Below are 14,901 nucleotides of genomic sequence, written 5' to 3'. Positions count from 1 at the left end.
TTTCTCTGGGTTAGGAATCCAGGTGTGGTTCTGCAATCCCATCTGAATGCTCAACCAAAAGGAGATCTATTTCTACGCTCACTCTTTTGATTGTTGGCAGACTGTCCCCTATCACATCATCTCTTCACAACATGGCAATTGTGAGCTGCATCACAATATAGCAATTTGGCTTTCCCTAGAATGAGTAATCCCAAAAAGTATGAGAGAATGCTCATGACAGAAGCCACACTCTTTTTATAACTTAATCTCAGAAATGGCATCTCATTGCTTCTGCTGTATTCTAGTCACTAAGCTAGTCACAAAACCCAGCCCACACTCAATGGGCTGACTACCTCAGAAGCCATGCATAGAACTATAATCAAAGTCCACTAAGGATGAACAAAGTGCGTGGGTCCCTGATAGCACTGTTAAGTGCCTACTCCAGTCATAGCCTGCCTCCCTATTTTCCTTATAATGTGAAAGGGGGAAAGTAGCTCAAAATAAGATACAGCTCCACACCCACCAGAATAGATAAAAAGAGTGACATCAAATGTTAGTGAGAATGGGGGGTATAAAATAGTGTAATCACTTTGGGAAAAGGTCTAGGAAAACTAGATATATACATATGCCTATGACCCAGTATTTCCAATCTTAGATATTTATCCAAAAGATACAAAAGATACGTCCACAAAAAGACTTGTGCAAGAATATTCATAACAGCTTTATTCAAAATAGGCTCAAACTGTGAAAAAAAAAACCCACAAATGTCCATCAAACAGGTAAATAGATAAATTGTTATATTTGTTTCATGGAATACTAATCAGCTTTTCAAAGGAATGAAACATTGATACACACAAAATGGGTTAATTTCAAAAACATTATGCTTAGTAAACGAAGTCTTACACAAAAGAGCACATCCTGTACAATTCTATTTATGTGTAATTCTAGAACAGGCAAAACTATTCCATGGTAGAAAAAAAATCAGAGCAGTTGTTTTGCCTCTTGGGGTCTTGTAAGAGTGGGGATAAAATGAAAAGGGGTATGAGAGAACTTTCTGGGCTGATAGTAATAGTCTGTATCTTCGACAGGGATTTGTATTACATAAGTGTTTGCATTTGTCAAAACATACTGAATAGTACAATTAAGATTTGGGCATTTTATCAAATTTAAATTTATGAGAACAAGAACTTTAAACAAATATTGAATTCTAGGTAATGATATGTATGCTAAAGTATTAAGGGTGAAATGTGCTAATGCCTGCAACTTTACATTGAAAGGCATAAAAAAAAAAGGATAGCTACGTGGGTAGGTTAAGTGATAAAGTATAATCATAAAGTAAAGTAATGTCAATTTAGGTGGCTGACATACAGGTGTTCATTGTAAAATTCAGGTATTTTGTTTTTATGTTTGAAAATGTTCATAAGTTACAGGAAACAAAACCTACGTATTTAAGCCACTGTTCATTAGGTTTTCAATTATGTCTTATCCACATATTCCTTACTTACACTGATACCAAAACAAGGATTTTCCATAAAGTGAATGACACTGGCCCTAATACTTATTCATTTAATAAACATTTACTAGGTACCTACCATGTGCTGGACCTTGTGCTCTTGATGGGGGTATAATCTTATGAGGAAAAAAAGTCCCTGCTGTTGTGAATCTTATAATCCAACAGAGAAGATGACAAACATATACTATCACACCAATAAACATGTAACTACTGTGATCACAGTTACGAAGGAACCATACTGGGGCTCTAAGTCCATTGACAAGGGGACCTGACCTGTAGTGGGGTGGGGTAATCAGGTAAGACATCCTGGGAGAAATGTGCATGACAGGTAGAGTTAATAAGGTGAAGAACAGTAGCAGCACGGACAAATTAGCTGAGATAAAAGGAAGTGAAAGGAGGTTCTGTGGCCAAAGCACCAACAGAAAGAAGAGAGAGTCCAACCTACTGGCAGGTCCTGAAAGAGTCTACTTTCCACTGGCTTTTGATCCTATCTCTAACTTTACCCAAGACCTTTTATGCATGCTATTAAAGTAACTGTAGGTGCTCTAGTCTCACAATAAACAATCAGACCAGGCAGGAGCTTCTTTAATAACGGTGACTACGTACTTAATAAACCAAAATGGCTATCAGAGCCACTTTGTTTTTTTGTTTTAAGTAAACTCTACCCCCAACACAGGGCTCTAACTCACGACCCCAACATCAAGAGTCACGTAAGTGACTCAAAGCCACTTCATATTCCCTTTTGTAATAAGGACCCAAGCCAGGGAATGGCACGGAGGTGAGATGTAGCAGCTTCCATCTCACTCCTTTGACACTCAAACCAAAGTTTCTACCAAGGAACCTCTTAAAGCTTTTTTTTTTCCCCCTAGGAAAGGAAAATAAGATGGGATGCTTGGCAGGACTTTATGTGTATAAAATTTCTCATTTTTCTTGAAAATCTAATATAGCTTCCAGTTATAAATTTAAAGCTGTAGTTCCAGGGCACCTAGGTGGCTCAAGTCAGTTGAGTGTTCAACTCTTGATTTTGGCTCAGGTCATGATCGTACAGTTTGTGAGATGGAGCCTTGTGTTGGACTCTGCACTGTTAGCTGCTTGGGATTCTCTCTCTCCCTCTCTCTCTGCCTTTCCCCCACTTGTGCTCTCACATCTCTCTCAAAATAATCTTAAAAAAAAAAAAAAAAGTTGTTGCTACTTACTACAGAAAAGCCACAGGCTCAAAGTGACTGAAGAAGTCATCCCTCTTCTACAGCTGGGTACCTCTGGACAGTCCAAGCCAGGCACCGGCCTCAGTGAGCACTGAACTCACCCCAACTGGCTACCGTGGACACAGAGGGGCCTCCAGAGGTATCCCACACACCTTACTTTGTTTCTTCTGCTTTTACTTTTCATAGTATTAAATACTACTTATTGGGCATCTACTCCATGCCTGTGCTTTACATTGTCCCTCTTGATCCCCAACCCCTGCAAGGTGGTATCATGAACTTCATTTTACAGTTTAGTAAGGCTCAGGGGAGAGTATCAGTCAGGAATCTTTCTTCTGCCAAAATAGCCCAGCTCTCCAAAACGGTTTAAGCAAAAAGGGTACTTGCCATCTCACATAACCAAAATATATTAATAGTAGTAAAGGCACAACTCAATCCAGGACCCATTTCTGCCTCTCAAGTCTACACCCCTTCTTGGAGGTGGTAAGGACGATTGCTAGGATAACTGAACATTCTATAACTGCTCCTTTCCATGTGTCATCATATTTCACTGCTTCTTTTTGGGTTGCCTACCCATCCCCAAACCACTCATTTGGGCTGAACAAGGATATCCACCAACTGTTTTAGACAAAAGTCTAGGATCCAACTCTGAAGTCTGACAAGGGGTCTGAGAATTGAGGAAAGGATGAATGGCCATAAAGCAACTACTACTCAGACTAAGTAACTATACAACACCACTTTCTTTCACATTGGGCAACCCTCTGTGACCATTTGACCTCACCCTTGTACTTGCTGCCTTTCATATAAAGTCCTTCCCATACTTCTGGTTTTAGCCTGGTTACCTTATCAGTCTGAGCTAAATCTCAGGCTTCATTCTCTCTTGAGAGTAAGCAAGAGTCCACAAAAACACTAAATAGATTCCTTGACAATCCAAGGATGGGGCAGTAAAATAAGCAGGTGACTCCAGACCAGGGCATCCAGCCAGGGGAGTAAATTAGAACTGAAAGGCACTCTGCTCACAAAGCCTCTGTCATAGCGCAGGACTGTTACCCAAAGAAAGGGACATCTTTATTTTTAATTTATAGTAATGCATCCCATGGTCTTTAATCTTTTAGCTCACAGTCAATTCTACTTTAGGTAATTTCCATTCCATCTTTCCCTCCAATTGTCTCCCTTCTTCCCTCTTTCTGTCTCTTCAAGTAAGATCCATTCCAGGATGTCCTTCTCTCACCTCTTAGCTTTTAGGATTCCCTAACTCTCCTTCATAGGATAGACACAGCAAGTTGTCAGGAGGGAGAAAGGCAGGAAGAGGACCATCAGTTATCTTTATGCCAACTTAATCCCTGGAAGCCACAAGGAGTAACTGCAATCTAGCTATAAAATCATAAAGAGCCCATTAATTATGGTCTCTGACAGGCCACTTACACTTTTTTAAAAATAAAGAGTAAGAATGGAAAACATATGAAAGGGATTGGCTCTGTGTGACAGTAAGTACTACCACTCAAAAGCACCACTGTGCCATGTCTATTGTGTGCATGGCTTTCGGTGTTAGAAACATGCTTTCATTTCTTTATTCAAAAAATATTTTCTCAGAGCCTGAAAGCTTCTGTTGAGGCTGCTCATCTCTCTAAAACCTTCTTTATACCCAGATATTTGCATGGCTGACTCCTAAGCATCTTTCAAACATATATACACTCTGGGTTGTTCTACATTCCTCCAATGAAGAAGCCCAAAACTCAGGGGTAGCTTGTAGTTTTCCAGTACATTAGGTACCTTTCAGTCTTCATGTTCTGCCAGGGTCTGGGAAGATATTAGGTTGAACCATATGAAACTGCCTTTATATAAAAATGAAAATGTTATATTTTTCAGAAAAAGAAAAGTTTCATTCAACCAAAATATGTGCTGCTAGCAATAACTGCTTTCCCAAAATGATAAATTTTTCCAAATACTAAATTACATATTAATAAAATTCAGCATTGTTAACATTTATTCAAATCCTTCAATTACTGTTCTCTTTTGGAGAATGTTCTGTTTCTTAGACTTCCAAATGATGAAAAAGGTGGTAATCTGTTGAAAAAAGGTCAGGTGAGTGTGATGGATATGACAAAAGTTCTTGGCCCAATTCAGTTATTCCCTATGGTGGTCCGCAATTTCAGTGGTCAAATGTTGTCATGGAAAAGTATAGGTCCATGTCTGTTAACCAATGCAGAGTGCTTTTAAATCCATTTTTATACATAATTTCAACTTCTGTTGAAATTTCAATTTCAACAATAAGATGCTACTGTTAGTTTTGCCTGGGCTAAAAGTAATAAATACTCTCTTTGCAGACCACCATCATTACTAGAACCTTCATTTTGGTTGCAGCGATAGTTTTAACACGTTTGGGAACTTCATCAACATCCAACCATTGTCCAGACCACTTTCATTTTTTGTCAAAGCTTATGATCCTCTCCAGAATAGGTCTCTGCTCTTTCAAATCCTAAGGTATGAGCACATCTCTAATCATCTCCATATATGATCATCCATCAGTTGGTGTGGTACCTACCCATTTGTCCAACTTTTTCACCTTTCCTATTGCAGCCAGATGTCGAGAAATTGTTGTAGCAGAAACTCCTAAGTCTGCTGCAAGGCCTCGAATTGCCATTTTGGGGTTAGCTTCCACCATGGCTCTCAATTGATCTTCATTTAAAACAGATTTGGGTCTCCCTCGAGGCTCATTTTTCAGACTCAGATCCCCAGAACGAAATTTTTCAAACCACCACCGGATAGTCCTTTCACTAACAGAGCCTTCTCCAAAGACAGAATTGATGTTTCTACTTGCTGTGGCTGCACTATGTCCTAGTTTAAATTCATATAAAAACAGTATTCGCAAATCTTTCAAAGATATGGTACAGTCCACTTCTGTGGAAGAAATAAACAATAAAAACTCAGCCATCAAAGAAAACTGAAGACCATAATATCATTACGAATACTAAACAACACACCTGAAAACAGACCTGATATCAACTTTACCAATCATGGCCAAGTTTCAACTAGTCAAATATCAGAAATTTCATCTGGAGAACACACGTTTTTTATCACTGTGTTCTGCTGCCATCAGTTTATATCAGGCAGATGACTTTACAGTAGGAATAAAATTTCCAGTAATTTTATACGCATTACCATAAAAGAAATGATTTTGAACTAAAATAGAAGTTGTGCTTTTAAATCTAGGAACTCAATGCCACACAATTTTTTCTCTACTATCAAATTAAGATTTCAGAAGTTTAATGCTTAGAAAAAAAATCTCCCATAATGGGCTGATAAATACCTGTTTCTTATGTTTTCTGACAGACGTATTTTTAGGTGTTCCTCTTCCCTGTTTCACATGATCTGAATGCTACTTCACATATTCTTTACACATTCTAAATCCTTATTTGCTACGGAATTTTTCTTCTTTCGCCTCTCTGCTTCACTTTCTTTGGCTTCATACTTAATTTTGGCGTAAATGAATATAAATAGTATTTTAGGTATATGAAAGAACTGTTTGCCTAAGTTCACATTTCCCCCTGGCAGTCATGTATTTAAATGGCACTAGGGTCCACTGCCCAGTGTACTTTTTAAAACTATAACCATAACATACATGTGACCTAAACCTACCAAAGGGTTAGAGAGAGAGAGAGAAAGGTTCAGCAGAATTCAAATCTGGGAATATCTTGCGGTAAGAAGGGGGAAGTTTTCCTTTTCAGCAGCTTTAATTCCAGCCCTTTGTAAGTACATATTCCTCCAATACTAACTTTTCTGCCCTTTTCCTCCCCTATACTTCCAAGATGGCAAAGTGGAAAGGGAAAAGGTTTCTATTCCTTTCTACCCTCACTTAAGTTCTAAACTATTTCAAATAAGTCAATAATCTATTACAAAAGCAGAAAAAAATTCTGACCTCAACCATAAAATAGTTACCAAAAAACAAAAAAGCACCCCATATATTTAACTATATGATAAATATTAGGAAAGTGAGTAACTGTATTTTAGTCCCTAATACACTGAAAGCAATTACCCTATTGTTCATAAATGGAACAGGAATAGGGGAGAAAGGTTTTCCATCAATATAGTAGATTTAATAAATGCAAGAAGCATAACATCCCACTTCAGACATACTAATTGAGATATAACCAAAAAACAAAACTTGTTTTAATACAGAGCTAAATCCAAAAGCAATAGAGAATTTCCCAAATGCAAAAAAGTGGGAAACATTAAAAGAGCACAGTGGGGAAGGGACACATGAATAGAATTCATACTCTTCATCTCAGAACTATATACAAATAATGGAACAATCTAAAACAGACATTTTAAGATGTTAGAATATGACATTTTGAAACATGCCTTTAATGTTCAAAGAGAAAACAAAGAAATAGATTTCATTCAGCAAGAACAGGCCATTGTGAAAGAAAAAACTCCCACATTATATTTAGTTGTCATATCTTGTTTCTTCCAATCTCTGACAATGCTACAGTCTTCCCTTATTTTTCATGATCATGACTCTTAAAGACTACTGATCGGTTTACTCTGTCAAATATATCTCATTTGGGTTTGGCTGATGACTGGACTAAGGTTATACATTTTGGCAAGAGTACACAGAAATGATGAATCCTTCCCAGTGCATCATATCATGGTTTCATGATATCAATATGTTTTATTATTGTGATGTTCACCTTGATCATTTATTAAGCGATTTATTAAGATAAATTTTAGCAGGTTTCATTCTGATAAATTTACTATCTTTCCCTTTGTGATTAATGAAGATATACTTTGGGGGACATTCTTTGAATCTATATGAATTTTACTTCTCAAATTTTCACTCACTAATTTTACAATCAATTGGTGGATCTTGTCTACAATAATTATTACTGTGTTTAGCTAATATTTCTTTTCTATTTTTCTCATATCTTACATCTTTCCACAGTTTTAATTGGAATTTTACTATAAGCGAGAATTGTTCATTTTCCCCATTTTTTTTATCTGTATCAGTATGGACTCATGGATATTTACATTATTCTATGAATTATAATCCAGTGATTTCATTATTTCTTTTGCTCAAATTGCTCCAGCTTCGGCCATTAGAACTCTTTCCGGTTGACTCCCATGTTTTTTCAACAATATCCCCCTGCCTTTTTAAAAGCATTTTGTTATTACCTGGCACACATCAAGGTGTCCCAGGCACCGTTAGTATTTTCTCTCAGTCCTAGAATCAACAATTTCTCCAAGGAGCCCTGGTTCCTTTTATTTGAGGAAATAAAATATTTACTTAGAAATAAAAAACTGGATCCTAGGTTTATTCATTACTATTGGGGTGTCATACCTTTTAGTCACTCTCAGTGGACATTGGTAGGAAACATGCATAACAACCCACACATATATTGATATCTCAGATACCAAACCAAACCCAAACCAACAGAGTTCATTTTAGCCTTCTCTTTTCTTTATTTATGAGAACCCAGTTCTTGTTATTTAAAACATTTACCTATTTGTTCAGTTTGAGTACACACATAAGGCAGTTTCAGAATTGCTGATCTATGCCCCTGTGAGAAATACATTTACTGACTAGATTACAGCATTAATGTGCAGTTCTTTTTAACATTACAGTATCCAGTGAAGATGTTATTTTCGAAAAAAACTTGGAATAAAGCTCTTTTCTTCCTCCATCCCCTTTAATGTCACTCCTTCCTCATTCCTGATACCTAGTTTCCATCACGCCACTTTTTTGCACCCCTTTCCCACCTACCCCCTATAGGTTACCAATCACTTTAGTTTCCAGTTTATCCTCCCAGTACGGATTCTATACAAATGAGCAGATGTGTATGTACTGTCTTATTATCTCCTTCTTTCTTACACAAAAGAATAGTATACTATGGATACTCCTGCGCTTTACTTTTGTCACTTAACAGCATATTATCCTGGCAACACTCCGTATCAATTGATATAGATCATTCTCATTCTTTTTTTATAGCTCCATTATTCCACTGCATGGACATACCATAGTTTAATCACTTTGCTATGTATGGGCATTTAGACTGTTTCCAACATTTTGCAATTACATTACACTACTTTGATGCAGTGAATATCTTGTATGTATGCATTTTTATATTGTTGGAGGTGTATCTTCATGGTAAAATCCCAGAAATGGTCAAAAAATTAACAAATACATATTTTTAGGTATTACCAAGTTTCCCTTCCAAAGGATTGTAACAATTCACATTCTCAACAGCAATGTATAGGAGTATCCATATCTTCACAGCTTCACCAACGAAGTATATGGTCATATTTTAAAATTTTTGTCATTGATAGGTATTATTTTAATTTGCATTTCTCTAATTATGAGTGAATTTGAACTTTTTTCATATACTTTAGGCCATTACTATGTCTTACTTTTTTGAGTTGTCTCTTCATGTCTGATTCACATTTTTACAACAGGTTTTTGGAACTCTGTCCCAAACTCAAATTTTTTGTTTTATTTCAAAACCTTAAATCTCACAACCACTGTTTATTACCAAGGTGAACTCTGATCTTCACAATGGGCTTATCAATAGGATTTCTGGTAGGAAGTATGGGTACCAGAGCCTCCAAACTTTTTGGATTTGCTGCGATGGGGATCCACTACCACCAGCAGGGTGCAGTCATACTGGATGGGGATGTCTGTGAGCTCCTTCTTGGAAGCCTCATCCACATATTTCTAGTAATAAGTACACCAGGGCTTTGGAGCTGGTACTGGTGAACTGTGCAAACCTGGACCACGTAACTACCACTGTTCATGCAGACTCAGACATCCACCCCAGGAAATCATTCCTTGCCCAGAAGCACAACAGGTTCAAGTAGCTTGTACTGTAGTGTGCACTGATGGATCATCTCCAGGGACTGTCCATTCACCTGGATAAGGCCATTGCCCTGTTTGCAATGCACCAGGATGTGCACTGGCCACCTTCCTGTGTCCAAGGACCTGCATGGACTGTAGAGTGCCCTTGGACTACATAGCTACCAGTGGGGCAAGAGCTCCTCACTGCCTGGCACTGCAACCTGAAAAGCTTTTGTCCCTCAAATTTTAAAAGCTATTTGAATATAAAAAGTATTGTCCTTTTTATGGGTATATATTATGAACATTTTCCCCCAGTTTCCCTTTGAAAAACTTTTATTTACGGGATTTTTTTTTGTTATGCAAGAATTTAACTTAGTGAAATTTATCAAACTTTTCTTTTAATGCTTCTGGATTTTAAGTCACAGTTAGCAAGCCTACATACCAACTATAGAGGAATTAACTTATGTTAATGGTAGATAACAATGGCTCTTTTAATAATAGTGCAGGGACAACTGGGTAGCCATTTGGGAAATGCTAAAAGTGGATCATTCATTGTTCCATGAAAAAAAGTAGATCATTTCCAAAAAAAGTTTCCAAAAACTTTCCAAACTTCAGCAAAGTTGTCAGATACAAGAATAAAAATCAACTCTGTTTTTATACACCAGGGATGAATAACTTCAAGAGAAAACTAAAAAAGCAATTCCAATAAAATACTTAGGAATGAATCTAACCAAGGACTTAAGATTTTATGCTGAACACACTGCTGAAAGAAATCAAGCAAGATCTAAATAAATGAAAAGACAATCATACTCATAGACAGGAAGACTTAACATCATTAAGATGTCAGTATTACCCAAGCAATCTACAAATTCAATATAATCCCCATCAAAAGTCCAACAGCCTTTTTGGCAGAAATGGAAAAGCAGATCCTTATTTTTATACAGAATCACAAGGGGCCCTGAATAACCAAAATAATCTTGTAAAGGAATAAAGTTGGAGAACCCACACTTCCCAACTTTGAAACTAACTACAAAGCCACAATAATTAAAACAATATGGGCATAAGAACAAACATAAAGAACAATGGACTAGAAAGAAACCCTCACACATATGGTCAACTGATTTTCGACAAGGGTGTCAAGACCATTTAATGGGAAAGGATGGTTTTTCAACAAATAGTACTGGGAAAACTGTATATCCACATTCAAAAGAATGAAGTTGGACCCTAACCCAGACCTTATACAAAAATTAATTCAAAAATGGATCAAAGACCTAAATGTAAAAACTAAAATTACAAAAGTCTTTAAGAGAACATTGAGGAAAATCTTCATGGCACTGGATTTGACAACAGTTTAATGGATATGACAACAAAAGTAAAAACAGGTAAACTGGACTGCATCAAAATTTAAAACTTCTGGGCAAAAGACACAGTTAACAGTGAAAAGGCAACCCACAGAATAGAATATTTGCAAATCATGAATCTGATAAGGGGTAAATATCCAGAATATATAAAGAACTCCTACAACTCAACAACAAAATACAAATAGCCTGATTAAAAAAAAATTGTTTTTAATGTTTATTTTTTTGAGACACAGAGAGAGTCAGCACAAGCAGGGAAGGAGGAGCAAAGACAGGGAGACACAGAATCTGAAGCAGGCTCCAGGCTCTGAGCCGTCAGCACAGCTGACTCAACACGGGATTCAAACCCACGAACCACAAGACCGTGACCTGAGCCAAAGTCAGATGCTTAACCAACTGAGCCATCGAGGTGCCCCACAAATAGCCTGATTTTAAAATGAGCAAAGAGCACTAGAATAAATGTTTCTCAAACAAAAATATATACAAGGCCAACAAGGATTTGAAAAGATGGCCAACATCATTAATCATTAGGGAAATGCAAATCAAAACCACAATGAGGTATCAACTCACACCCAAAAGGACAGCTACTAACGAGAAAATAACAAATGTTAGCAAAGATACAGAGAAACTGGAACACTTGGGCACAGCTGGTGGGAACAAAAAATGGTACAAGTCTCTATGGAAAACATTCATGTTGGTTTCTCAAAAAATTAAGAACAGAATTACCATATGATCCAATAATTCCATTTCTGGGAATATATCCAAAAGAACTGAATACAGAGTCTCAAAGAGGTATTTATATACCCACAATCACAGCATCATTATTCACAATGGCCAAAAGGTGGAAACAACCCAAGTGTCTATCAACCAATAAATGGATAAAGAAAATGTGGTAATTGCATACAATGGAATATTATTCAGCCTTAAAAAGAAAGGAAGTTCTGGGGTGCCTGGATGACTCAGTAGGTTGAGTGTCTGACTCTTGATTTTGGCTCAGGTCATGATCCTAGGGTCGTGGGATCGAGCCCCATGTCAGGATCCACGCTGAGTGTGGAGCCTGCTTAAGATTCTCTCTCTCCCTCTGCTCCTCCCCCCGCCCCAAACAACAGAAAAGAGAAAGGAGATTCTGATACATCCTACAACACAGATGAACCATGAACACATGATGCTAAGTGAAATAAAACAGTCACAAAAAGACAAAAATTGTGTGATTCTACTTAAATGACATACCTAGAACAGTCATATTCTTAGAGATGGAAAGTAGAATAGAGGTTAGTGGGGACAGGGGCGAGGGAAGAATGGGAGTTGTTGTTTAAGGCTATAGAGTTTCAGTTTTAGAAGATGAAAAAGTTCTGGAGATCAACAGTAAAAGATGTGAAAGTACTTAATACAACTGAACTATATACTTAAAAATAGGATGGTAAATTTTATATTTTTTGCATGTTACCACAATTAACAATAAAAATAAAAAAAATTTAGGTAAGTTGGATCTCATTAAAATTAAGAATTTTGTGCATCAAAGGACACTTAAAAAAGTGAAAAGACAACCTGCAGAATGGAAAAAAATACTTGCAAATCATACTTCTGACAAGGGATTAATACTGAAAATATATAAAGAGTTTCTATAACTTAACAAACAACCAAAACAACCTAATTAAAAATGGGTAAAGGAGTTGAATAGACATTTCTCCAAAGAAGATACACAAATGGCCAATAAGAACCAGAAAAGATGCTTAACATTGCTAGTGTTTAGGGAAATGCATATCAAAACCCAGTAAGATAACAGTTCACACCTACTAGGATGGTTATTTAAAAAAAAATTGGAAAATGACAAATGCTGGTATGAATATAGAAAAATTGGAACCCTCATGCATTGCTTGTGGGAATGTAAAATAGTGCAACCACTGTGGAAAAGAGTTTTACATTTCCTCAAAAGGTTAAACACAAAACTACTATATGACCCAGTAATTCCACTCCTAGGTATATATCCAAAAGAACTGAAATTAGGGATTCGAACACATATCTGTACACCAATGTTCATTACAACAACCCTACTGTCTATCAGATGAATGGATTAAAAAATGTAGTATGTACATAAAATGGTAATTATTCAGCCATAAAAAGTAATGAAATTTTCATATATGCTACAACATAGACAGGCCTTGAAAACATTATGCTTAGTAAAATAAGCCAAACACAGGACAAATATTATATGATTCCACTTATATATGAGATACCTGGAAAAAGCACATTTACAGAGACACAAAGGAGAGACTGCCAGGGATTTGGGGGAGGTGTGGTGGTGGAGTGGGGAGGAGGAGATTATTTAATGGGTACAGGGTTTATGTTGGGGATGATAAAAAAGTTTTAAGTATAAATAGCAATGATGACTACACAGAATTGTGAATGTTTTTAATTCCACTTAACTGTACACTTAAATGGTTAAAATGATAAATATTGTATGTATTTTACCACAATAAAAATGAGAAGAAGAAAAGGTCCATCTTTACCCTAGTAATTTGAAATACTACCTTTCTCATATACTAACTTTCCATATGAATTTGGGTCTAATTCTGCACTTTTTATTCTTTTCCACTGGTCTATTTGTCCCTGCCAATGCTACAATGTTTTAATTAATAAGGCTATTCAACCCTTATAGTTTTTTTTTTTTTTAAGTTTCTCTTTTTAAGTGTTTTCCTGGCTAAAAGTAATATTGAAGAAGAAAACCAAAGCAGGAGGCATCACAATCCCAGACTTTAGCCTCTACTACAAAGCTATAATCATCCAGACAGTATACTATTGGCACAAAAACAGACACACAGACCAATAGAATAGAGAACCTGGAACTGGACCCACAAATGTATGGCCAACTAATCTTTGACAAAGCAGGAAAGAGTATCCAGTGGAAAAAAAGACTGTCTCTTCAACAAATGGTGCTGGGAGAACTGGACAGCAACATGCCGAAGAATGAAACTAGACTACTTTCTTAACACGATACACAAAAATAAACTCAAAATGGATGAAGAAACTGAATGTGACACAGGAAACCATCAAAACCCTAGAAGAGAAAGCAGGCAACAACCTTTGACCTCAGCCACAGCAATCTCTTACTCAACACATCTCCAAAGGCAAGGGAATTAAAAGCAAAAATGAACTATTGGGACCTCATCAAGATAAAAAGTTTCTGCACTGCAAAGGAAACAATCAACAAAACTAAAGGCAACCAACAGAATGAGAAAAGATATTTGTAAATGGCATATTGGATAAAGTGCTAGAATTCAAAATCTATAAAGAACTCACCAAACTCCACACCCAAAAAACAAATAATCCAGTGAAGAAATGGGCAGAAGACATAAATAGACACTTTTCCAAAGAAAACATCCAGATGGGCAACAGACACATGAAAAAATGCTCCACGCCACTCATCATCAGGGAAATAGAAATCAAAGCCACATTGAGATACCACCTCACACCGGTCAGAATGGCTAAAATGAACAAATAAGGAGACTATAGATGCTGGCGTGGATGTGGAGAAACAGGAACCCTCTGGCACTATTGGTGGGAATGTAAACTGGTGCAGCCACTCTGGAAAACAGTGTGGAAGTTCCTCAAAAAATTAAAGATACAATTACCCTATGACCCAGCAACAGCACTGCTAGGAATTTACCCAAGGGATACAGGAGTGCTGATGCATAGGGGCACACATACCCCAATGTTTATGGCAGCGCTTTCAACAATAGCTAAATTATGGAAAGAGTCTAAATGTCCATCAACTGATGAATGGATGAAGATGTGGTTTATAAATACAATGGACTACTACTTGGCAATAAGAAACAATGAAATCCTGCCATTTGCAGCAACATGGATGGAACACTGGTGGGTATTATGCTATGCGAAATAAGTCTGTCAGAGAAAGACAGATACCATATGTTTTCACTCATATGTGGATCTTGAGAAACTTAACAGAAGACCATGGGGGAAGGGGGGGGGGGTAGTTACAAACAGAGGGAGGGAGAAAAA

The 14,901-nt window shown here is 36.9% G+C and overlaps 1 protein-coding gene and 1 pseudogene across 1 annotated transcript in view; both read right to left on the bottom strand.

The window, feature by feature from the left end:
- Positions 1 to 676: 676 nt before the first annotated feature.
- The window catches only part of LOC112857317 (uncharacterized), a 64,342-nt gene continuing 50,117 nt past the window's right edge, over positions 677 to 14,901 (bottom strand). Inside the window, exon 3 of the mRNA XM_086688635.1 lies at positions 677 to 5,595. Within this exon, the coding sequence (XP_086544761.1) occupies positions 5,213 to 5,595 (383 nt within the window). The 3' untranslated portion in view covers positions 677 to 5,212. The remainder of the gene's footprint in view (positions 5,596 to 14,901) is intronic.
- On the bottom strand, positions 8,261 to 9,700 carry LOC147573493 (small ribosomal subunit protein uS9 pseudogene; annotated as a pseudogene).

The sequence above is a fragment of the Puma concolor genome, chromosome E2, assembly GCF_028749965.1.
Source record: "Puma concolor isolate L17-30 chromosome E2, mPumCon1.1.hap2, whole genome shotgun sequence".
Lineage (NCBI taxonomy): Eukaryota > Metazoa > Chordata > Mammalia > Carnivora > Felidae > Puma > Puma concolor.
Note: the sequence above shows the minus strand (reverse complement) of the source record. Positions and strands in the feature narration are given on the sequence as shown.